General features: G+C 41.7%; 2 protein-coding genes across 2 annotated transcripts in view; both read right to left on the reverse strand.

The window, feature by feature from the left end:
* Positions 1-3,732, reverse strand: part of mast1a (microtubule associated serine/threonine kinase 1a) — an 88,061-nt gene extending 84,329 nt beyond the window's left edge. The window contains exon 1 of the mRNA XM_033970053.2: positions 2,854-3,732. Coding sequence (XP_033825944.1) covers positions 2,854-2,892 — 39 coding nt within the window. The 5' untranslated portion in view covers positions 2,893-3,732. The remainder of the gene's footprint in view (positions 1-2,853) is intronic.
* Positions 3,733-19,548: 15,816 nt separating this feature from the next.
* Positions 19,549-25,321, reverse strand: rnaseh2a (ribonuclease H2, subunit A). Its single transcript, XM_055223440.1, has 9 exons — positions 25,237-25,321; positions 24,605-24,741; positions 23,051-23,122; positions 22,679-22,805; positions 22,190-22,277; positions 21,962-22,099; positions 20,990-21,077; positions 20,785-20,908; positions 19,549-19,722 (listed from the first exon to the last, which is right to left on the reverse strand). The coding sequence occupies exons 2-9, from the start codon at positions 24,729-24,731 to the stop codon at positions 19,566-19,568; spliced, it is 921 nt and encodes a 306-aa protein (XP_055079415.1). The 5' UTR covers positions 24,732-24,741; positions 25,237-25,321; the 3' UTR covers positions 19,549-19,565.
* Between the last annotated feature and the right edge of the window lie 215 nt (positions 25,322-25,536).

The raw sequence follows: 25,536 nt of genomic DNA on the forward strand, positions 1-25,536 counted from the left end.
TATAATGTTGTTTTCTCATCATAAACAGACCTGGAGTTGGGTTTTGTTTCATTCGCACTTGTTTAACGCACAAATCCTGCACATTTAGGCTGAGTTTTTGTCTCAAACTGAAAAAAACCCCACCGGTCCACCTTGTGATGTCATCATGTGGTGATACAGGAAGTGCTTGTCTGTGTTTTTAAACTCCACACACCTTCATTTGGATCATTTCAGCTCCTGGAATTGACGATCTCTACTGAACTAAAGGTAAAAAGGAGCTGTTAAACTTGAAAACTACCACTTCATGACATCACCAGGTGGAACAGAGCATTTTCATAATAATAAAGGCGGTAAAAATGTTCAAACGTGACTTAAACCTCACTCAATTTTGCGTAACACAGGACGTTTTAATCACTATCATTTATTGGGGCTGTAACTAACAATTATCAGTCAGGGAATTACTATTAGCCAAACGATTATGTCTATTTGCACAATGAGACTTTTTAAAAACGCATTTTAACAAAACTGAGGTTGAAATATAACGACTGGAAGCCTCTATATATAAGAAATATTTCACTTTTTGACATTTTGATTTAAAAGTGTTTATTATAAAAAGTCTTACGATGCGTTTTCGAGTCTGTAAAGTCGAGACAATGAGACCAAATACGACAGATCACAGTTTTTCAGCCTAATCTACGCAGCTCTGTGATAATTTTAACGATAAAAGTCGAGTCTAAAGAGGCCGATCTTCATCCTTTACCTGTGACTGAAGCGTCCCGTGTAACCTGACGCTCAGAGGAAGCAGCCCCAGCCCATGAGGGGGTCCCAGAGCTGTAAGCGCCTCTTTAAGGAGTCTACAGTGGTCCACATGTACGCCGGGCCGTCCCTCCCCCCCCTCCTCCAGCCCGTCTCATCCTGTCCCGAGCCCTTTCAGCCTTTCGGAGAGCCCTCGCGCTGCTGCTGCTGCTACTGCCGGTGGTGGTCGGTTCTATTCCCCCGGGACGCACCATTAGTCCTGCTAATGGGCCCGACAACTGCGCCTCAGCATTTAGCCTTTCTCTGTTTGAGATATGGATATCGACCACTTCGTCAATGGAAACGCACGCGGGGCCCATGTTGGAGTCGATATGATAACTCGTACAAACGTTAATATTACACTTTTATAGAGTTTGGTCTTGTGAAGTGCTGCGCTCGTTAAAAGTGAGGTGAGGCGAGGCTCCGGTGGATGTTCTCCGCGTCCATAAAGTCCAGTTTTATTGCTTACTGGATGCGCGCGTGGACTAAAAACCGTTATGTTTTCATCCTCGCTGCTTGGATTCATAATCTGCCTGATAAAAACGAAGGATGTTTTCTTGTTTTTCGAGCGTGCCAAGTCACAAACTCAGCCAGAAACATGTAAAACGGCAAACGGACACATTTTATACTGCGCTTTTCCACCTTTAAGACACACTAAAGCGCTTTACATCACACATTGAGTCACGAGTGTACGCAAACGCTGAGGGTCAGGTGGGTTAAGTAGTGTTTTGGCTAAGAACACAACTACAGCGTTTATCTGTGGGAGCTGGAATCGCACCAACAACCTGTGGGTCTGCGCGTCTTTTGGCTCAACCAGTGATGTTTTGGTCGAGAGAGGGATTCGAAACAGCGACCTTTAGATCATCTCGACCAACTGAGCCACTGTCGCTCATTTGTTTACTTTGTTTTGATAATTAAACAACAACCAGTTAGCTTACGATTAGTATTAGCATTAGTATTAGTATTTTTAGCGTGATTTTGTTCGCTGACAAACTTGCCCGTGTCCATCCAGTGCTACGCTTTTGCTGAATGGACCCATGCTGACAACAAGGCTGTGCACAAGTCACCAAACACAAAAACATTACATCACTGCTTGGAAAATTACACTAGCTAGCTGCCACACAGAGGCACAGAGCCAGCAGAGAAGCAGAGGTGGAAAATGAATCTGAAGGTGTCTCAGACCGGCGTGTCTGTCACCTCGTCTACATACACGAGAGCCTTATCTGAAACATCTTTAATTTACCAAACGCGTTAATCCGTGAGGTCTTAACAATAGCGGCCCGGGATGGAGTAGCCGAAGCCTTTGCACGGTTCGATCCTCCAGCTGTTTCTTGTGTTTATGATCATCTCCTGCAGCCTAACCGTGCAGGGTGTGAAGTACATTTCCTGTAAAAAGCAAAGGGCCACGAGCAGATAATGGTTTGGAAGTGAGCTGTGGCTTCTAGGGGCTGTACACTTGATTCCTCCGGCGCCCCACGGCACAGAGAATGGCTGGAAGCTTTTACCGGAGGCTTGTTTTGTCTGTCATGAGAGCTAAACGACTACATCATCGAGTTTCATGCAAATATAATACAATAGTACACCTAGACGAGACTGCGGGCAGCTTCAGCACATGCAAAAGAACACGAGGCATCAAAGACTGGAAGCGTTATTATGATTGTGCTACTATGTGCTGGGTATATTTGGAATTTTAGTGGTGTATTTTTATTTTACCTGGTCATTTAAGTGGATTTTTATAGAAAAACATTTGAAACATTGACATTTTAACAGCTTGATTATCATTTTAACTAGTTATTTTTTCACAAACATGGGCTAAAACATCACAACTACACAAACTTCATTGGGTTCACGTGCTCAAAAGGCAAAATGCAATGACCTACAGGCTGAATATAACCAGCTCTCATGCGCCAAACTTGAATTGATTTACACAAAACCAAAAGAACAAACACTAATTTAGCCAAAATGTGATATAAAGTCATGGGGTTTGTTTTGATTGATGTATTTGTTTGACTATTTTGCAAAAAGCTCACTCTTTGGCTGAGTTTTTCAACAGATTATGGGTTATTCCAAGGGTCCTACCTGCATCCTTCTTCTTCGGATGATCCCAGAGTCATCCATGGCGCGCGCCCGGGCTCAAACCTGCAGCAAGGTCGCGTGGCTGCTGTGGTTGCCAGGTTACAGACAAGGCGCCCCTTCAACAACACTGGACCTTACAGCGTCCCAGGCTCTTCATATTATCTCTGCAGCTCTTAACACAACGCCACGCTGATGCTACACTTCCGCAAAGGCACCGAAAACGCAAAGAAAATGAAGTTCAGCGTGCGCCACTTGTGCGTTAAACCCCGGGCATCCCATACTGACCACAGGAAGAATACTACAAATACTACACACTACTATTACTACTACTACTACTACAGGCTGCAGTGTCCATCTGGAGACATGGGATCAGCTGAGGAAGGAAAAACCCAAGCTGTCGGTCCAATCCAAGGCAGAGAAGAGACAAGTAAACACGTCCAAGCCATTCATTCAGAGCGCGTCATTGTCCCGCACACCAAGTCACCGCGCGCTCAAAATATCCCCCGTGCGTAAATTAGCGCGGCTGTTCACGACCAAATCAAGACGAATCTACATGTATGATCTGCGCCAAGACCTGGAAACACCACGGTTTGTCTCAAAAATGTCTCTGCGCGCGCTCCAGCTTGGCACAGAGGGGAAATCCCGCGGTAAAAAAACGAATAAAACCGCGGCGCAGTCCGTTTGGGCAGAGCTGAAACAGAAAGAAAACAGGTCTGTCCATGCGCAGAGGAGTCAGATTCAAACGGGCTGGTCCTCGTTTGGGTTCGTTCTGTCCTTTCCTGCTGCTGCTGCTGCTGCTGATTTCCTCGCTGAAATGATGAGCGGTTGGTTGCTGCCACACAAAATCCTCACCATCTTCATCCTCTACCACCAACACCACCCACTTCCTACAACCAAATGACGTTTAACCCCTGCGTGGCCAAGCGTGCAGGGAGGAAAGGGAAAGAAAAGAGGCTGCTGTTGGGATGGGAATGGCTCAGATCCTGTTTGGTGTGAGGTGTTTTGGGTTGTTTTTAAATCTGTGCAGCTCTACATCAAACTGGTGTCTGGATTTACTAATGTTAAAGTGAATAACACGTGCACACCAGTGGATATGGAAGGACACACTTCTTATTTTCTTATCTGTAGCCCATCTCAGCTCATCAGGCACATCTCAGGACTCTCTTCTATCCTTTCCTGAGAGTCCATTGCTTTATTGTTCACTTTACCCGTGTGGAACTCACTAAAACCCTTCTGACTTTACGTTTCAGACTCTTGATGCTCTTTCTTACATTGGGAACAGGGCCGGTCCCAGCTTTCAGGGGGCCCTAAGCTGAGTTTGTCTCTGTGGCCCCCGGCAGCGGATGTACTATTAGTGATTCACATTTGACACATTCTGACTCCGCTCTCATCACTTTGACCAGTTGTTTTTGTGTTTTTATGACCAACATCAGACTGAAAACATCCAGAATGTCACAACGACCACAGTCACAACAACAGAACACAAATATATAAGGGGAGGGTCAAGAGTTTTGAAATTCTAGACAAGTTTCTGGTGGATTTTAATGTGTTCCAGTGTCGACAGTGGGTTTACATTTACATTATGTCGGGTCCTTGCTCCGGTGTAAACACAGAGCTGCCCTCACCTCTGCCCGACTCAAAAACAAACGCAGCAGCAGCAAAGATTTTACTACTATAGATATAAAACAAATGTAATCGTTTTAAAGGGATATTTAGTCTGCTGTAAACACACAAACCCTGTGTCCTATAAAACTTGATATATTATTTTCAATATAAATGTATGGGCTCTTGGGGGCCCTCTACTGGACTGGGGCCCCTAACCAGCTGCTCAGTCTGATTATAGTCTGAACCGGCCCTGAATAGTTTGAAAATGTGTTTAGTTACAGATCACTGGACACCTGAATTCAACTGTATTTTTTTTTTTTAACATATTCCAACACATGGTCCAGTCAGGTTACAGTGTTTTGAATAGACCTGCTTAGAATATACGACTTTACATCAAGTTGCATTTAAATTATAGAGTAAAAACACAACATAGCGTAGGTTTGTTTCACATTTATGTATCACTAACCGTAGAGGGAAAACTCACATTTGCACCGACACAACAGCGGTGTTTTTTGTGTTAGTTTTTCTCAAATATCTGCAGTTCGAAGCTTAAACTGGGTGATCAAATACAGCCATGTTTCCCTTTGATTTTAGAAAAAACAACTGTATTCTGAACACTACAAAATGAAAGAGGAACTGTACCAGAATGCAGTTACTCAAAATACACTCTGAGCAGGCCTAGAATTCTCCGTATGTCTGTTCACTGTTCATAACAAACACCCCAACGAGGAGAGGAGAAGAGATCTTTAACAGCCACTAATGCATCGAAACATCACACAATCTCAACAAAAAAGGATTATATTTGTGGTTCTATATCTATCTAGACCAGATGTGGGCAAACTTTTTGACACATGGGCCACCCTTATCTATTTTAATATAATTTAGTCACGTTTGGCGTGCCAGATTAATACATTTACAGGGCCGTGTGTGGCCCCTGGGCCGTAGTTTGCCCATGTCTGGTTTAGACTGTGATGATGTCATACTCCAAGATGGGGGAAGGGACTGATATCTCTATTGACAACACTGCACTTTGTCATGAAATACTGAACCTGATCATTTCTTTTAGTGACTAGACCTATGAACTTTCCAGATAACAACAAAAATCGACATTTTGGGGGCGACAGTGGCTCAGTTGGTAGAGCGTCCACTGATCCACCAGTCAGATCCACAGACCCACAGGTTGGAGGTGCGATTCCAGGTCCCACAGATGAACGGTGTCATTGTGTCCTTGGGGGAAAACACTAAACCCACCTCGCCCCCAGTGCCTGTTACCCTGGTGTGTGGATGTGTGTGTGAATGAGTGAGTGGAGTGTGCATTAAAGGTGGAAAAGAGCTATAGAAAAAAAAAGTGATCTTCCCATTTACCATTTTAACAACATTCATTTTCGCTGCTCCCCGTCTGTTTTAAATATGACTGGCCTGTAGAGTGCGGTGATGTCATCCGAAACCCGGCGTTAGTTACGTCTCTCGCAAACTCATCCCATTACGAGCGGCCTCTTCTGTTTGAATCACGGTGGGCTTCATTTGTAATTCAGGTTGTGCCGTTCCAATTTCCAACAAAAAAAAAAAAAAAACGTCATGAAGCGTCATGCATTATTCAACACATCTGTCAAGGGATTCACCGCCGTAGCCTTTCACGGCCCCTTTCACTTCATTTCATTCAAATCCTTCATCCAAATGTTAATGAACGAGGATAGACAGATCTGCTTCAGTCCAAGTGCGTTAAGTCTTTCTTACCACGTTACTGCAGCAAGCGAACAGCGACAGAAAACAGGAATATCTTTAAAATGTTGCTTTGTTTTCTCATGAATCCTCTGATGAGCAACTACTAGGCTGAGAATTGTGCAGACAGGCCTACGATACAAGTGAAATGTTTTATATATAGTACTTTTCCGCTTCTTTAAAGACACTGAAAACACTTTATATCAGTGATCCCCAACCACAGGCCCGAGGACCAGTATCCGTCCGGTCCGTGGTGCAAAAAAAGGTTGGGGACCCCTGTTAAGACGCAACAACCGTATTCATTTGTGTCTGTGGATCTGCTGTACCGATGAGAGCGGGATTCGAACCGGCAACCTTCGGATCAACAAGCACGTAGCTACAGGTTCACTAATTAATTAGCCGCTGCTTTTACTCTGGCACTGCTGACAAAGTTTTAAAAATATATGAAATACATTTATCCTTTTCCAGTTTTTTTTCTCTTTTTTTGTTCCCAAAGTCGTTCTATTACTCTTTAAAATTTAAATTCCGCTTTCGCAAACACAATCACATGGCAGCGTTTGATTGTTTTACAGTTTACGAGACAGAAAACAGGAAGAGATTAGGAGCGGAGAGTGGCTGATGGGATGGATCAATGTTTGAAGGAAAAAAAAAAAACCCAAAGTGGTCTGACTCCAGCTCTGAAGCATCAGGGAGACGTAGAGCCTCTTAACATCCAGATCTTAATGCTCCCTTTTTGTCTGGCCCTCGCTCACTGGGATTTAGCGCTGACAGACCACACTTAGGACGCGTGTGGGATATTCTCCGCACTGATCCCGCCCTTTCGTCTGCCTTTGCTTTGAGACGAGCCGCACTTTAAAGGACAAACTGGTGGAGAGTCAGCCCCCAGCTCCCGAACCCAAGACCCTTCTTTACAAACGGTTGGGACTTTGACTGTGGGTCGTGTAGGCAGTGTGCACATGTAAACAAGTCCACTGCTTTTAACGGTTAAAACATCTTCAGGAAGCAGTTTTCATGTGACATACCGCCTGGATCACAGCTGTGGATGTTTTTATATCGAGCTCTCAAACCAGTGCAGTGTCAACCAGCTCAAAGTAAAGGTGATCCTCAAAACCATCAGAAGAGAGACACCTGCAGTACATCCAGAACTGACTAGAACCAGGAAGTACTTCACACATGTGTCCCGTGGCTCAGGTCTAGAACCAGGAAGTACTTCACACATGTGTCCTGTGGCTCTGGTCTCTGGCTCCTGTGGCTCAGAGACTTTAAAGCAGCTCAGTGTGAACAAGTCTCTCCATGGACCAGCACCAAAGAACATCTCCCACATGAGCCACAAGAACCATCTCACATGAGGAGGACTAAACCAGGACTAAACCAGGACTAAATGAGGACTAAACAAGGATGAAAACAGGACTAAACCAGGACTAAATATGGACTAAATCAGGTCTAAACCAGGGCCAAACCAGGACTAAAACATGGACTAAAACATGGACTAAACAAGGACTAAACCAAGACTAAAAGAGGACTAAACCAGAGCTAAACCAGGACTATAGCAGGACTAAACAAGAACTAAACGAGGACTAAAAAACACCTAAACCAGGACTAAAGCAGGACTAAAGCAGGACTAAACAAGAACTAAACCAGGACTAAACCAGGACTAAACCAGGACTGACAAGGACTAAACCAGGACTAAACCAGGACTAAACCAGGACTGAACAAGAACTAAACCAGGACTAAACGAGGACTAAATAAGGACTAAACCAGGACTAAACAAGAACTAAACCAGGACTAAACAGGGACTACACCAGGATTAAACGAGAACTAATCCAGGACTGAACAAGAACTAAACCAGGACTAAACGAGGACTAAATAAGGACTAAACCAGGTCTAAACCAGAACTAAACTAGGACTAAAACAAGACCTAAACCAGGACTAAACCAGGACTAAACCAGGACTAAACCAGGACTAAACCAGAACTAAACCAGGACTAAACCAGGACTAAACCAGGACTAAACCAGGACTAAACCAGGACTAAACCAGGACTAAACCAGGACTAAACTTATACTCTGGTGCCACTTCTGCTACAGAAAATACAGTAGTCACATTTTATCCAGCACGTGTCCACCTTTGAGTCAGTCAAAGCTCTTTACATCAAGGAACAAACTCTGGGAGCTGGAATCGCACCACCAACCTGTGAGTCAGTGCATCTGATCAAAGGGCAAACGCTCTACCAACTGAGCCACTTTCACCTCCAAAACATAAAACCTGCCCTTCTCTGAGCCTCGCCGTGAGAGCTTGTCTGACTCTCCTCGTACATTTAACCGCTGCTGCTCTACTTATTATTTTTAAATTATAGATGAAGGCATAAATTTTAAATCTTTTTGTTCATTAAGCGCCAGGAGATCCAGCGTCCGGATGAACCCAAACACGGGGTTTCTGCAGGATTCCAGGCTGTTTCTATGAGGTAATTGTTTACGTGGCCGCTTAAGGGAGCTCACGCGGGTCGTTTTTCTCCGTTTGGCAGAGGTGGAAGTCGGGGATGGAGCAGATGGAGCAGGAGTCGGGCTGTTTCCTGTTCAGAGCCGTGTCTCTGGAGGCGCGTCAGCTCACATCTCTTTACAAACGCTGAGTGCTCTTCTGCTTTCACTGTGCGACTGAGGACGACGAGGTTAAAACATTTGGAGTGGGAGCATTAAAAATAATAGTTTCAAAGCGTGTCGGGCAGCTGTGTTCAGTTAATACGTCCAGTTTTAGTATCAGAGGGACATGTACGAGCGGTTTAAGTCTGGACACGCCCTCGGTCAGTGTGGTTTATTTTTACAGTTTTCTACATTTTATATACAGAAGACATCAGATATATGGAACAAGATGTATGGACTAAAGCAGGACTAAACCAGGACTAAAGTAGGACTAAAGCAGGACTAAACCAGGGCTAAAGCAGGACTAAAGCAGGACTAAAGCAGGACTAAAACAAGACTAAAACAAGACTAAAGCAGGACTAAAGCAGGACTAAAGCAGGACTAAAGCAGGACTAAAGCAGGACTAAACCAGGACTAAAGCAGGACTAAAGCAGGACTAAACCAGGACTAAAGCAGGACTAAATCAGGGCTAAATCAGGGCTAAACCAGGACTAAATCAGGGCTAAACCAGGACTAAACCAGGACTATACCAGGGCTAAAGCAGGGCTAAACCAGGACTAAACCAGGACTAAACCAGGACTAAACCAGGACTAAACCAGGACTAAACCAGGACTAAACCAGGACTAAAACAGGACTAAACCAGGACTAAACCAGGACTAAACCAGGACTAAACCAGGACTAAACCAGGACTACATTTTTTTCTACATTTTATACACACAGACGACATCATATATATATGAAGCAGAAGAAAGAAAAAAGGTAAATATCTCGACTCTAATGTACCAGTTTAACCAAATGAGTGAGAACTAAGATGTGAGCGCACTGGGGATGTGCCACAGGGGGGCGCTAGGGGCAAAACCTGCTGCTGCCGTTGTGTCCTTAGGCAAGACAGACCTGCATTCCCTAGTGTGAAAGTGGCGTGTGTGAGGGTTTGGGTTGGAGGGGCCACACTAGCAGCTCACCATAAATTACTTTGTAAAATATACAGTATATTTTATATTCAAATCCTCAAAGTACCCAAAAAGCCTTCTTCTTTACTACATAATTCCATACATTTTACTTTATATATCTGATGTCTTCTGTGTGGATATAAGATGTAAGAAGTAGTCTAAATAAATAAAAAGGATATGTCCAAACCTTTGACTGGTGATGTAATTATAATTTTCAACACTTTAAAGTAACAGTTAAACGTTGCCTCTGCTTCTGCTTCTTTAAGGACATCATTTTTTGGGCTCTTTGTACGAAACTCTAACATACACAGATCAATATTTTCATTTTGTTCAAAGTATAAGACAACATTGATCTAAACGGCTTAACAATTAAAAAAATAAGACAGACCCCACACCTTCATAAAGTGAGATTACGCCTCAACACACTCTATTTGGAATTACTTTTATTGTTGATGGCTACACGACTCTTTTTAATCTTAAACGCATCACCTGGAGTCTGACGTTTTTTAATAACCTCCAAAAAGTCCTGAGCTATCGGTGGAGATAGGGGGTAGGTGAAAACAGTCTTTTTTTAAGCACTTCAGCCTCAAACGAATAAGAGAAAACACCATTATAACATGATTAAAAAGCTCACAAAAGTCTATTTCGAGCGATCTGCCTCTTTAAACTTGGCCTCGCATATATAATTACAACATTAATGTACTTTACTCGGGGAAACTGGGGAACATAGTTTTATCTCTCATTATCTGTGATGATCTGTGAACTAAAAAAGATCTTAATATGGGATCTAGACCTCATTAGCACGCAGCGGCTAATTGGAACATTACATTATAACACTGAAATGAACTGTTGCGCACAAAGAAATAGAAAAATGGCTCTGAACTTTGAAAAATAGAGGTAATTTTTAGACTGCCTTATTCGCTCAAAGCTAGAAAGTATAATATTTAAAGGTCACAAGAGTTAAATGTGTGTAATATCGGACTTTTAAGCATCACTTAAGCTCTGTGCGACATTCAGCCGTTAATCCTGATTTTAACTGATCACTGACGGAAAAGCAAAAGGGGGAGGCTCTGGGAGTGAGAGGTCTTAGAAAAGTGACATCCAACATCCATCCAACAGTGATGGAAGAATATTTTCAAAATGTATTTAGTAACAGAATGCTGAATACTGAGCAGTCTAAAGTAGAGTCTAAAGCACAGTCTAAAACACAGTCTAAAACAGAGTCTAAAGTAGAGTCTAAAACAGAGTGTAAAGTAGAGTCTAAATCAGAGTCTAAAGTAGAGTCTAAAGTAGAGTCTAAAGTAGAGTCTAAAACAGAGTCTAAAGTAGAGTCTAAAGTCTAAAGTAGAGTCTAAAACAGAGTCTAAAGTAGAGTCTAAAGCTGAGTCTAAAACAGAGTGTAAAGTAGAGTCTAAAACAGAGTCTAAAACAGAGTCTAAAGTAGAGTCTAAAACAGAGTCTAAAGTAGAGTCTAAAACAGAGTCTAAAGTAGAGTCTAAAACAGAGTCTAAAGTAGAGTCTAAAACAGAGTCTAAAGTAGAGTCTAAAACAGAGTCTAAAGTAGAGTCTAAAACAGAGTCTAAAGCAGAGTCTAAAACAGAGTCTAAAGTAGAGTCTAAAACAGAGTCTAAAACAGAGTCTAAAACAGAGTCTAAAACAGAGTCTAAAGTAGAGTCTAAAACAGAGTCTAAAACAGAGTCTAAAACAGAGTCTAAAACAGAGTCTAAAGTAGAGTCTAAAACAGAGTCTAAAACAGAGTCTAAAGCAGAGTCTAAAACAGAGTCTAAACAAGAGTCTAAAGCAGAGTCTAAAGTAGAGTCTAAAACAGAGTCTAAAGTAGAGTCTAAAACAGAGTCTAAAGTAGAGTCTAAAACAGAGTCTAAAGTAGAGTCTAAAACAGAGTCTAAAGTAGAGTCTAAAACAGAGTCTAAAACAGAGTCTAAAACAGAGTCTAAAGTAGAGTCTAAAACAGAGTCTAAAGTAGAGTCTAAAGTCTAAAGTAGAGTCTAAAACAGAGTCTAAAGTAGAGTCTAAAGCTGAGTCTAAAACACAGTCTAAAACAGAGTCTAAAGTAGAGTCTAAAACAGAGTGTAAAGTAGAGTCTAAATCAGAGTCTAAAGTAGAGTCTAAAGTAGAGTCTAAAGTAGAGTCTAAAACAGAGTCTAAAGTAGAGTCTAAAGTCTAAAGTAGAGTCTAAAACAGAGTCTAAAGTAGAGTCTAAAGCTGAGTCTAAAACAGAGTGTAAAGTAGAGTCTAAAACAGAGTCTAAAACAGAGTCTAAAGTAGAGTCTAAAACAGAGTCTAAAGTAGAGTCTAAAACAGAGTCTAAAGTAGAGTCTAAAACAGAGTCTAAAGTAGAGTCTAAAAACAGAGTCTAAAGTAGAGTCTAAAACAGAGTCTAAAGTAGAGTCTAAAACAGAGTCTAAAGCAGAGTCTAAAACAGAGTCTAAAGTAGAGTCTAAAACAGAGTCTAAAACAGAGTCTAAAACAGAGTCTAAAACAGAGTCTAAAGTAGAGTCTAAAACAGAGTCTAAAACAGAGTCTAAAACAGAGTCTAAAACAGAGTCTAAAGTAGAGTCTAAAACAGAGTCTAAAACAGAGTCTAAAGCAGAGTCTAAAACAGAGTCTAAACAAGAGTCTAAAGCAGAGTCTAAAGTAGAGTCTAAAACAGAGTCTAAAGTAGAGTCTAAAACAGAGTCTAAAGTAGAGTCTAAAACAGAGTCTAAAGTAGAGTCTAAAACAGAGTCTAAAGTAGAGTCTAAAACAGAGTCTAAAACAGAGTCTAAAACAGAGTCTAAAGTAGAGTCTAAAACAGAGTCTAAAGTAGAGTCTAAAGTCTAAAGTAGAGTCTAAAACAGAGTCTAAAGTAGAGTCTAAAGCTGAGTCTAAAACAGAGTGTAAAGTAGAGTCTAAAACAGAGTCTAAAACAGAGTCTAAAGTAGAGTCTAAAACAGAGTCTAAAGTAGAGTCTAAAACAGAGTCTAAAGTAGAGTCTAAAACAGAGTCTAAAGTAGAGTCTAAAACAGAGTCTAAAGTAGAGTCTAAAACAGAGTCTAAAGTAGAGTCTAAAACAGAGTCTAAAGCAGAGTCTAAAACAGAGTCTAAAACAGAGTCTAAAACAGAGTCTAAAACAGAGTCTAAAACAGAGTCTAAAACAGAGTCTAAAACAGAGTCTAAAACAGAGTCTAAAGTAGAGTCTAAAACAGAGTCTAAAACAGAGTCTAAAGCAGAGTCTAAAACAGAGTCTAAACAAGAGTCTAAAGCAGAGTCTAAAGTAGAGTCTAAACAAGAGTCTAAAACAGAGTCTAAAACAGAGTCTAAATCAGAGTCTAAAGTAGAGTCTAAAGCAGAGTCTAAAACAGAGTCTAAACAAGAGTCTAAAACAGAGTCTAAAGTAGAGTCTAAAACAGAGTCTAAAGTAGAGTCTAAAACAGAGTCTAAAGTAGAGTCTAAAACAGAGTCTAAAGTAGAGTCTAAAACAGAGTCTAAAGTAGAGTCTAAAACAGAGTCTAAAACAGAGTCTAAAACAGAGTCTAAAGTAGAGTCTAAAACAGAGTCTAAAGTAGAGTCTAAAACAGAGTCTAAAGTAGAGTCTAAAACAGAGTCTAGAGTAGAGTCTAAAACAGAGTCTAAAGTAGAGTCTAAAACAGAGTCTAAAGTAGAGTCTAAAACAGAGTCTAAAACAGAGTCTAAAACAGAGTCTAAAGTAGAGTCTAAAACAGAGTCTAAAACAGAGTCTAAAACAGAGTCTAAAGTAGAGTCTAAAACAGAGTCTAAAACAGAGTCTAAAGCAGAGTCTAAAACAGAGTCTAAAGCAGAGTCTAAAGTAGAGTCTAAAACAGAGTCTAAAGCAGAGTCTAAAACAGAGTCTAAAGCAGAGTCTAAAACAGAGTCTAAAGCAGAGTCTAAAGTAGAGTCTAAAGCAGAGTCTAAAACAGAGTCTAAACAAGAGTCTAAACAAGAGTCTAAAGCAGAGTCTAAAGTAGAGTCTAAACAAGAGTCTAAACAAGAGTCTAAAGCAGAGTCTAAAGTAGAGTCTAAACAAGAGTCTAAAGCAGAGTCTAAAACAGAGTCTAAACAAGAGTCTAAACAAGAGTCTAAAGCAGAGTCTAAAGTAGAGTCTAAACAAGAGTCTAAAACAGAGTCTAAATCAGAGTCTAAAGTAGAGTCTAAAGCAGAGTCTAAAACAGAGTCTAAACAAGAGTCTAAAGCAGAGTCTAAAACAGAGTCTAAACAAGAGTCTAAACAAGAGTCTAAAGCAGAGTCTAAAGTAGAGTCTAAAGCAGAGTCTAAAACAGAGTCTAAACAAGAGTCTAAAGCAGAGTCTAAAGTCTAAAGTAGAGTCTAAAGTAGAGTCTAAAGCAGAGTCTAAAACAGAGTCTAAAACAGAGTCTAAAGCAGAGTCTAAAGCAGAGTCTAAAGTAGAGTCTAAAGCAGAGTCTAAAACAGAGTCTAAAACAGAGTCTAAAGCAGAGTCTAAAGCTGAGTCTAAAGTAGAGTCTAAAGTAGAGTCTAAAGTAGAGTCTAAAGTAGAGTCTAAAGTAGAGTCTAAAGGGGAGTCTAAAGCAGAGTCTAAAGGGGAGTCTAAAGCTGAGTCTAAATCAGAGTCTAAAGTAGAGTCTAAAGGGGAGTCTAAAGCTGAGTCTAAAGCTGAGTCTAAAGTAGAGTCTAAAGTAGAGTCTAAAGTAGAGTCTAAAGTAGAGTCTAAAGGGGAGTCTAAAGCAGAGTCTAAAGGGGAGTCTAAAGCTGAGTCTAAATCAGAGTCTAAAGTAGAGTCTAAAGTAGAGTCTAAAGTAGAGTCTAAAGTAGAGTCTAAAGTAGAGTCTAAAGTAGAGTCTAAAGTAGAGTCTAAAGGGGAGTCTAAAGCTGAGTCTAAATCAGAGTCTAAAGTAGAGTCTAAAGGGGAGTCTAAAGCTGAGTCTAAAGCTGAGTCTAAATCAGAGTCTAAAGCAGAGTCTAACAGTGTGAGATTGCACCAGTCTTTTAAATCCCTCTCTTCGTGGGGGTCACACATTCCTGTATTAAAGGAGGCTACAGATAAGAAATGTGGCCTTAACCAAAATGAGCCGAACGCAGCTGCTGTCCTCCCTTAGTTTGATAAATGTCCACTGCTGCATGATGAGAAACAGTTTTACACCTTTGTAAGAAACTAAGAAATGTATTATATTTGCATATTGTCCACGACTGCAATGCATTTCTTTTAATTTTAGGAGAGTAACTTTGGTACTGTTATAAATACCAAATGAAACTGTCACTGGAGTCCGACTATTTGCATAAGTATTTTCGATTCAGTCACTTCCCTTCACTGCAGGTCAAATATGTGGAGAGAGGTATAGTAGAGTAGATGTATTTCAAGGTACTTTTAAGCAGTAAATATCACCTCTCATACTGTGGAACATTCAAAGCAATAACATCCCCAGACCCTCCCCCTCCTCCATCAGAAAACTTAGTGCGCCTTTAATACCAGACTCTTTTTTTTCCACTCTGGCCTCTTCTTTAAAACGCTCTCGGTCCATTTCTCCCGAGGCTGTACCTGCCTCTCAGCTCGAGTCTCGGCACAAGTGGGTCACAGGCAACAGCTGCGCAAAAGGGCCGGAGTGGAAAGAGCTCTAAATAAAACAGGGGCATGATCGGGGGCTCCAGCTCACAAAGACACTGAGAAGAGGAAGCTGATTTAAGAGCGAGAGTTTATGCAAATGAAACGGGCTGGAGTGGGTTAGGGAGCGTGTTTCCTCTATTCACTGCAGTTCTGTCGTAAAAGGATCCGTTTAACATATGCAGGGTCTGAGTGGACACTAACAAGGCCTCATTAGAACGTAAATAGGATGAATTTAACCAAAAACAGGATAAACACGAACATTACTTCACTAATGTTTCCACAGGGTGTTTGCATTTGTGGCAAGAGCGTCTCCCAATGGCCGCGAGATGTTACTGCAGCTGAGATGAGCCAAGGAGCCATTTTATATTTTATCTGAATAGTCACAGTGACATCATCTGATACTGAGATTTGGAGTCACACAGATTTCCCCCTGTACAAGAGGAACATGCAGTAACATCATGTGTCAGAGTTTTATTGTGCAGTTTGTTGGTCCATTTATTCTGATCATTTAATCACAGATGAAACAAACCGAGACTGAGAAACATATTTTGTATCTTTAGTTAATGAATAATCTGTGAAATGGTCATACTTTTCTGTTAGTTTTTGTCTAGAACGACTAATACAATCCAAGAACCTCCAAAATACAAACTAAGAACCTCCTACACAATTCAAGAACCTCCTACACAATCTAAGAACGTCTACACAATCCAAGAACGTCTACACAATCTAAGAACGTCTACACAATCCAAGAACGTCTACACAATCTAAGAACGTCTACACAATCCAAGAACGTCTACACAATCCAAGAACGTCTACACAATCTAAGAACGTCTACACAATCCAAGAACGTCTACACAATCTAAGAACCTCCTACACAATCTAAGAACGTCTACACAATCTAAAAACGTCTACACAATCTAAGAACGTCTACACAATCCAAGAACGTCTACACAATCTAAGAACGTCTACACAATCTAAGAACGTCTACACAATCCAAGAACGTCTACACAATCCAAGAACCTCTACACAATCCAAGAACCTCCTACACAATCCAAGAACCCCCTACACAATCTAAGAACGTCTACACAATCCACAAATCCCTATGCAATCCAAGCACCCTCAACATAGTTCAAGTATCCCTACGCAATCCAAGAATCCCTACACAATTCAAGAACTCCCTACACAATCCAAGAACCTCTACACAATCCAAGAACCCCTACACAATTCAAGAACTCCCTACACAATCCAAGAACCTCTACACAATCCAAGAACCCCTACACAATCCAAGAACTTCTACACAATCCAAGAACCGGTACAAATTTAACAAGAACCCCCTACACAATTCAAGTACTCCAACGCAATCCCACACAATCCATAAATCCCTATGCAATCCAAGAACCTCTACACAATCCAAGTAATTGATACACAATCCAAGTACTCCCTACACAATCTAAGTACTCCCTACACAATCTAAGAACCCTCTACACAATCCAAGTCCCACCTAACTCGAGTACCACCATTCAAATCAATATGTTTACCAGTAACATATTGTCAATTTTCTTTCTACTTTGAATCAAACCCACATCTAAAATCCTCATAAATGATTTGTTTTGTTGTTTAAAGTCCATTTAATGTCACTTTCTTTTCAAATCTGACCCTGCTCCAGTCACTCCCAGTGATCCCTGACTGGAAAACACAGGCCTAAAAACGTGAATGAACTGGTTTCGTCACTACTACGAGCTCATTCATGGGATCTTTTCTGTGTCGCTTGTGGAAAAGAACCAGTGTAATCCAATTAGCGCGTAATTAAAAGAGCCAGGACTCTGAGATTACCTGTGGGATCAGAGTCGCACGGGTCATGGAGCTGTCCGTGGTTCTGAAATCAACCGCACTGCACTGAAAACAGCTCTACAAAGAAAGATATGTGCGTTTATATCATATGTAAGTGCACGTTTATGCCACAGGTTTGAGCTCTGTTTAAAAAGAGGAATGGAAATAACAAAAAAAAAAAGGAAAAAAGTCTATTCTATTGAAAGATTTGAAGTGAGAGATTATGTGAATGTGGCCAATAACGAACAAAATGGAAAAGTGAACATGATGTATTACATAAAAGCAAGAAAAATATGCATTAAAAGTCAACATAAAACTAAATTTAAAAGGTGATCGTTGATGCTTTAGTCTGGGTCTTACATCATCGCCCTTTCCAATAACGCCCTGCGCACAAAAAAACAGCAACACACACACACCATCCTGAATAAGAGCAGGACGAGACAGGACACAACACACACTCAGCCTCTGCTCATCCATCACACCATGGCGTTCTCTACGTCGTTCGCCCAGAATATCCTCACAGAACCTTTTATGAGTTCAAATCTGCCGCCGAGCCCGAGTGAACAAATCGTTTCTCGCACGACTGGCGTTAGGTCACAGCAAAACCATAAAACATGAACGAAATACAAGCAAAACGCACAAAAAAAACAAGAAAAACAGATAAATCCTCACCTCATACCCTTGTGCCAGCTGATATTTACGTACATATTTAAACATTTAAGTTGTAGGAATAATATTAAAACAGTGAACTCACTTTGGATTTGAACAGTTGAGGATGACGGTCACGGTGAGTCCGATTCGGTGCTGTTTTTACGTCTCTTCCTCGCTTGTTCTGTGTTGGAAAAGAAAAGCTGAAATGTTTATCCTTACATTAATAAATACACACATCTACGTCACTGTTTTTTGTTACTTCTGACCGTGAGTGGAGCTGGCCGTGGTGCTGAACAGTTTGTGTATAGGAGGGAACAAGATCTGGTGCCACAGGATTTTTGATGCGTTTCACGGTCTGTAAAAACAAAACAAACATGACGAGCAGGTCTTGTGTCAGAAAATGACTCATGTGTTTGCATTAAACCTGTTTGCACTGACCCTGGTGACCTTTGACAGGCCGGTTCTGTACACACTCATTCGACAGGACGCGGCGGATCTTATAGATTTATACCCGGGACGGTCTTAAGCCGAAATAGATCACTGCGCCTTTTGTGTTCTATGGCAACGAACTACCTATTTTAATCCTATTGACGCAGCAGGACAACAGGATGCTCAGGCGGATTAGTCTGGGACACGGGGAGGTTATTTATGGATCTGTACAGGACTGAAGGAGGAGTCAGGTCAGAGCTCATCGCAGTAAACGACACACGCAGCTGGACTTCATCATCATACTCATCCAGACGGGAAATACTTCTGCGCTTCAGCTTTGGTCTAAGGGATAACTTCAAGGCGGCCCTCGAAATGGAGTCTGTTGCCCGGACGACAGCCATCGACAGAGACACGTTCACGAGGAGGGCCCTCAGAGCGGCCCCCAGAGGACCCTCGTCTCATTTCGTGGGGAGCTCGATTGCGATCTTGTCTTCGTTCGCGGTTTCATCTTTGGCCATGAACTGTGGGAAAAGAGTTTGGGAGGAGTCCAGACCAAAACCGCTGGAGAACTAGCACAAAAATGAAGACTTTTTAAATATAATTGTAGTTTTATTTGTCTAGATATTCTGTGTTTTTGTTGCAAGTTTGGACGAGCAGAAGCAGTTGTTTACTTGTTGTTATACTTGGGAGACAGTAGTTCAGTTTGTAGAGTTTGTCCACTAATCTGAAGGTTGCCGGTGCAATTCCAGCTCCCAAAGGTGATTACTGTCGCTGTGTTCTTGGGCAAGGCACTTAACCCCCGTCATCCCCAGTGTCTGCGCACACTGCTGCATGAACGTGTGTGTGAATGTGTGTGTGAATGTGTGCGTGGTTCCTTGACGTAAAGAGCTTTGAGTGCCTTGAAGGTGGAAAAATGCTGTATATAAAACTGTGATGTGTGTTTGTCGTCATAAAAAAACATTCACAAAAAACTGCTCAGGAGTAAAAGGCCAAGTCTCATCTAGTGAAATTTAGGATGAGAAACACATTTTTATGTTTGCTCATCTTACTCTATGAAAATGTGGATCTCATTCTGATGTAAAAGTTGCAGTAATGACCTGCAGCCAGTGGGAGGCAGTACTGCGACAAAAATAATTCACTGCTTTTCCTGCCGCTACAAAATATTTCAAGTTAATAAAAATCAAATACAGTTAAAACACATAATACTTTTGTAAAAATTTGTTTTAATATATAAAATATTTAACTGTATTACATGGATTCGACAAAATGGATGACTGTTTGACCCAGTCGTGTTCAAAGTGTGTCAATGTTCTTCAGTCGACGATCTGAAAAGAAACGGTGAGCAGCAGTTTGACTCTGAGCTGCTCCTGAAGCACTGGAGAAATAGGACAACATGGACTTGTTGTTGAGTCTCTGAGCTCCTTTTTCTCCTCCCTCTTCGTCATCATCCCTTATCAAAGACAAAACAAGAATGAAATGAAGACTTCTGGTTTTACACGACTTTGTGCTTATGTTCCACAAAAAAGCAGATGGATGATGTATTTTCTTTGTGAAGACTCAAGAAAACTCTACTCTGTCGTGTTCACATAGAGACGGGTAAAGCTGTTTTTATCTGCACTGACAACATGGAATCATCAACAAAGGACTGGACACTAAAAAAACAGACTCCCCTAAGTCATTTTAAACCGATGAAGGTTTTCAGATTGAGACCTTTGGCTGTTTTTTCAGCTTTTTTCAAATTCTTATGATTGTGTAAATGTGCTTGTGCTTACATCCATGTGCTTGTTTTCTGTTGATTAATTTCCTTGTCTGTTTCGTTGTTGATTTTCTAACTTTCTGTTGGTTAAATCATTTCTCATGTTCATCCCAAAGAGGCGACGGATGTTGTGATTTTGGGCTTTACAAAAATAAACTGAATTGAATTAAAAACAGACGAGTAATCTCAACGGAACTTTCCTGTAGGAACACACTGATCTGATACTGGCATCAGATATCAGCGCTGATATAGGAACATTTACTGGATTGGATATCGCCTTCCAAATATCGGCTGCCAAATATTAAATAATTGCGCTTATATCCTGGTTCTACATATAAACTGATGTAATAAGACTATTTCCTGGTCATAGTCGGCCCAGAAAGTCTCAGAATGTTTGACATTTTTTAATACAAAACTGTTACTTACTTTAATAACAGCCACATAATAATATCAGGATCAATTTTGACCTATTTTATTTTTGTTTAAAAGGAAATTAATGTTTTCAAGCTTTGCATTGTTATCGTTTGATATCGGGGATCGGCAGATTCTTAAAGCTATAGTTTCGAAAACAGTATCAGAACTGAAAAAGATTGATCAGTGCATCCCTTTCCTGGTTAAATAAAGCTTAAGTCAAAAATTTAAAAAACTATTTAAACCACAAAAAACACAAGACGGTTATTATTATCAATGAATAACATCCTGAACTTAAACTTCGATGAAACTTGTTGCATTAATAATTATTGGACAGTGATTTACCAGTGAACTGCTGCAGACTTGTTTTCCATCAGAGTTTGTGCCGTGCTCCAACTGAAGCGAACAAACTGGGGATAACCAAACACCGGGTCTAGGTATTTTAACAGCCAGGCTTTTGTTTTTGGGTCTGAAAACAATTTTAAAGAAATGAAATTGTAAATAAAATGCATTGTTTACATCGTATGTTTATTACTAGTATCCCATTTACCATTAGGATATCCAGATCCGTAATCAGTGTCCACTTCACCGAGCTCTTCAGCAAAGTTCCAGCCTTTTACAACTCGATCCCTGGCCACCTGTAAGAGCCAGTCAATCTGAAATCTTTCATTGCATTACATAAATCTGAATAAAAATACATAATAAAACTTTTGATGAGGGAGTGTTTTACTTCTATGGGGTATTAACTGCTAAAACATAACATATTTAGATCACAGTTACGTTTTATCGGTTTGAAACTGCTGTACAGTTTTCCGTCACTATATCGTGGTTCACCTTTCGCGGTCTTGCTGTTTTGCGGATATTTTTTGTGCAAGTTGGCCTGTTTTTTTTTTTTATAGCGTATGAACGTGCATTGTGTTCTGAAGGTTTGAACTTTGAGAGTGTTTAAACGAGAGAGAAATGTGAGAAAATGTTAACGCCTGTGTGAGAAAAGTGTATGAAGTGTGTGGTGAGGGGTTTGTACAGCTGCAAAACGTATAGAATAATTGTAAAAAATAAAGCTGATACTTCACGGATTTCGTTTATCGCGGGTTATTTTTAGAACGAAAGCCCCGCGATAAACGAGGGACCACTGTATTCGCGGAAAAACAACATATTAACGTGTTTTATAAGCTTCACTTTCGTCTCGACGCTCTGAGTGACTCCCCCTGCTGAGCGCTATCACAACACAATCATCGTGCATCCCGCTGACGAAACTACTGCACATCACATCAGGTTTGTCAAGCTGTTTTTTGTATATTTATGGACAACTGTTGTGTGGAAATGTGGATGACATAGATTTGTGGGCCCAGGAGAGATCATTACATGACTCAAACATGCATGGATGACATCAGTTCAGGCATGTTTTTGATAAGGCAACAGTACAACCTGATTGAAAGCTTAGAATAAATCATAAATAAATAATAAAATTTGCATAATACTGCCTCTTTAAGTCGTAAACCCTGTGTGTTTCGGGTGATACCTTTGCACAGATACTTGCTGCACTGACAACGGGAAACAGTGAGTCAGCCTTGGGCCTCACTGTCACCGTGATCCCAGGGAACAACTTTGAAAGCTTCTCTTCATATTTTTCTGCAGGTCCCACTGTGTCAACAAAGATCTGTGAAACATCAAATAAAATAAGCACAAGGCCGTGTGAGAAAACAACAGACATCAGATTTCTTCTTAAGCTCAATAATTAAGGACACACCTCTTTGACTTGTACTCCACTGTCCAGGGCAAACTGGACCAATCCAATCGCTGTATCGTGTGAAAGGGCATTCAGATTGTATTTTGATCTAAAAAGTCAAAGTACAGTCATTTGGCTGTAAAGATCAATGCTAAATATGTGTAAATAAATTAGGGATGCACCGATATTGGAAAAAAATAGCTGGATTGAATATTAGTTTCCAAATTCTTGCTTGGACATATAGAATGATGTAATAAGATTATTTATCGGTCGTAGTTGGTCCAAAAAGATATTTGAATTTTTATTTACACAAAGCTGTTCTGTAGTTACTTGAGGGATAATAACAGCTACATAACACATTTGGCCCACTTTTGTTTTAAAATAAATGCTGTTTTCAGACTCTGCACATGCGCTGTTCATATCAGGTATTGGCAGACTTATAGTACTGGAAATGAAAAAGCTTTATCGATGTATCCCTGAAAAAGATAAAATTATAGTTGTGCTAAAAACCTTTGTAACATGCTGGTGGAAATTGTGTTAGGAGAGAGGATCTGCAGAGCCCAGCCTATGAAACTCTTGGCTTCATCCAGTTTTTCAAAAAGATTTTCTCTTTCTGCTTCCGTGAGGGTCTTTGAATCTGACACAGACAGAAAACATGGCAAGAGAAATATGAGGTAATCAAATACAAGAATTCACTTATGTTGAAAGTTTTGAGGTGGAAAAATATGAGAGAAGACGTCTGTGTGATCCCTCAGTCGTCCATGTTTCACAGTAAATGAAAAATAAAAAATAAACAAATCTGTCAACTGGACTAAAACTTTTTGTCCAGTTGACAGATTTAATATTTTTCCTTTTACAATACAAGTAAAACAAATACATTACCTGCTACCTTCATTTCCTTCAGGTTTTCTTTTTTGGAAACCGGGCAGAAGCAGATCCCGTAAACCATAGGCCCTGCGTCACAGAAACAGTTTAGATGTTTGGATGAGTAAACAAACACTGTGTCTCACTTTCTCTTTCCTCGCCTCCTTCTCCCCGAGTCTACAGGAAACAGGTGAGTAAGTCCCAGCCACAGAGGAGGCACAGCAGCGAGAAGAAGAGGAGGTACAGAGAGGAGCAGAAGAGGTACAGCAAAAAGGAGGAATCGAGGAGCAGAGGAGGCACAGCAAAAAGCAGAGGAGGCACAGCGAGGAGAAGAGGAGGCACAGCTGCGAGGAGCAGAGGAGGCACAGCGGCGAGGAGCAGAGGAGGCACAGCGGCGAGGAGCAGAGGAGGCACAGCGGCGAGGAGCAGAGGAGGCACAGCGGCGAGGAGCAGAGGAGGCACAGCGGCGAGGAGCAGAGGAGGCACAGTGGCGAGGAGCAGAGGAGGCACAGCAGCGAGAAGAAGAGGAGGTACAGTGAGGAGCAGAGGAGGTACAGCAAAAAGGAGGAATCGAGGAGCAGAGGAAGCACAGTGAGGAGCAGAAGAGGCACAGTGAGAAAAACAGGAGGTACGAGCAGAGGAGGCACAGTGAGGAGCAGAGGAGGCACAGCAGCGAGGAGCAGAGGAGGCACAGCGAGAAAAACAGGAGGTACGAGCAGAGGAGGCACAGAGAGGTGCAGAGGAGGCACAGCAAAAAGGAGGAATCGAGGAGCAGAGGAGGCACAGCAAAAAGGAGGAATCGAGGAGCAGAGGAGGCACAGCAAAAAGGAGGAATCGAGGAGCAGAGGAGGCACAGCAAAAAGGAGGAATCGAGGAGCAGAGGAGGCACAGTAAGGAGCGGAGGAGGCACAGCGAGGAACAGAGAAGGCACAGCGAGGAGCAGAGGAGGCACAGCGAGGAGCAGAGGAGGCACAGCAGCGAGGAGCAGAGGAGGCACAGCAACGAGGAGCAGAGGAGGCACAGCAGCGAGGAGCAGAGGAGGCACAGCAGCGAGGAGCAGAGGAGGCACAGCAGCGAGGAGCAGAGGAGGCACAGCGAGGAGCCGAGGAGGCACAGCAGCGAGGAGCAGAGGAGGCACAGTGAGGAGCAGAGGAGGCACAGCAGCGAGGAGCAGAGGAGGCACAGCAGCGAGGAGCAGAGGAGGCACAGTGAGGAGCAGAGGAGGCACAGCAGCGAGGAGCAGAGGAGGCACAGCAGCGAGGAGCAGAGGAGGCACAGTAAGGAGCAGAGGAGGCACAGTGAGGAGCAGAGGAAGCACAGTGAGGAGCAGAAGAGACACAGAGAGGAGCAGAGGAGGCACAGTAAGGAGCGGATGAGGCACAGCGAGGAGCAGAGGAGGCACAGTGAGGAGCAGAGGAGGCACAGTGAGGAGCAGAGGAGGCACAGTGAGAAAAACAGGAGGTACGAGCAGAGGAGGCACAGTAAGGAGCAGAGGAGGAATCAAGCAGGAATGTAGGAGAAGGAAGCGAGGAAAGAGAACTGAGACGCAGCCAAAGTGTAAATGGGACATACCGAGCACAGGACCCCTCCCGGCCTCATCGATGCCCAGACAACAGTCCTGCTCCAGGCACAGACTCGGGATCTGTGAGGACAGTCTGCAGCTCACAGAGTTATTCACTTCAAACGGCCCGAGGTCCATCTCTGCTGCTCTACAACAACACACACGAATATAAATAACAACACACAAATCTGAATAACAACACACAAATATGAACAACAAAAGACACAAATATGAACAACAACACACAAATATGAACAGCAACACACACATATGAACAACAAAAGACACAAATATGAACAACAAAAGACACAAATACGATCTAAACACACACATATTAACAAGATACAAAAATATGACCAACGATACCCACAAATATGACCAACAAAAGACACAAATATGAACAACAAAAGACACAAATATAAACAACACACACAAATATGAACAACACAAACAAATATGAACAACAACACACAAATATGAACAACACACAAATATGAACAAACGAGACGAAAAAGACTTGAGTTTGAACGACAAAGGAGAAGTTAAAACTCGTGCACATTGAGCCCACAACATTAAAACAAACATAAACACTCAGAGCTTTATAAATCGTAACATTTCACTCTTGTACATATATTATTTGTACCTGATAAAAGTGCAGATTTCTGGAGTTTTGTTGATGCAGATTTGGCGCCCAGGTGATGACGTCAGATGTGGTTTCTTCTTCGTCGCTGCTGAACTCTCTCTGTCGCCCTCTGCTGACGCGCTGTGAACTCTGTCGCCTCCTGCTGTCGCCCTCTGCTGTAGCGCGGAGACTGAACCACATCTGCAGAATCTTGGGAGGTAATTCGGATAATAAATGACTATAAAGGAAATTATTAGATGTTTTATGTTTATAATAACGTTTTTTCAGGCGTTTCACCGCCAAATATGAGCCGCCAGCGCA

Source organism: Periophthalmus magnuspinnatus, chromosome 1, assembly GCF_009829125.3.
Source record: "Periophthalmus magnuspinnatus isolate fPerMag1 chromosome 1, fPerMag1.2.pri, whole genome shotgun sequence".
Taxonomy (NCBI): Eukaryota; Metazoa; Chordata; class Actinopteri; order Gobiiformes; family Gobiidae; genus Periophthalmus; species Periophthalmus magnuspinnatus.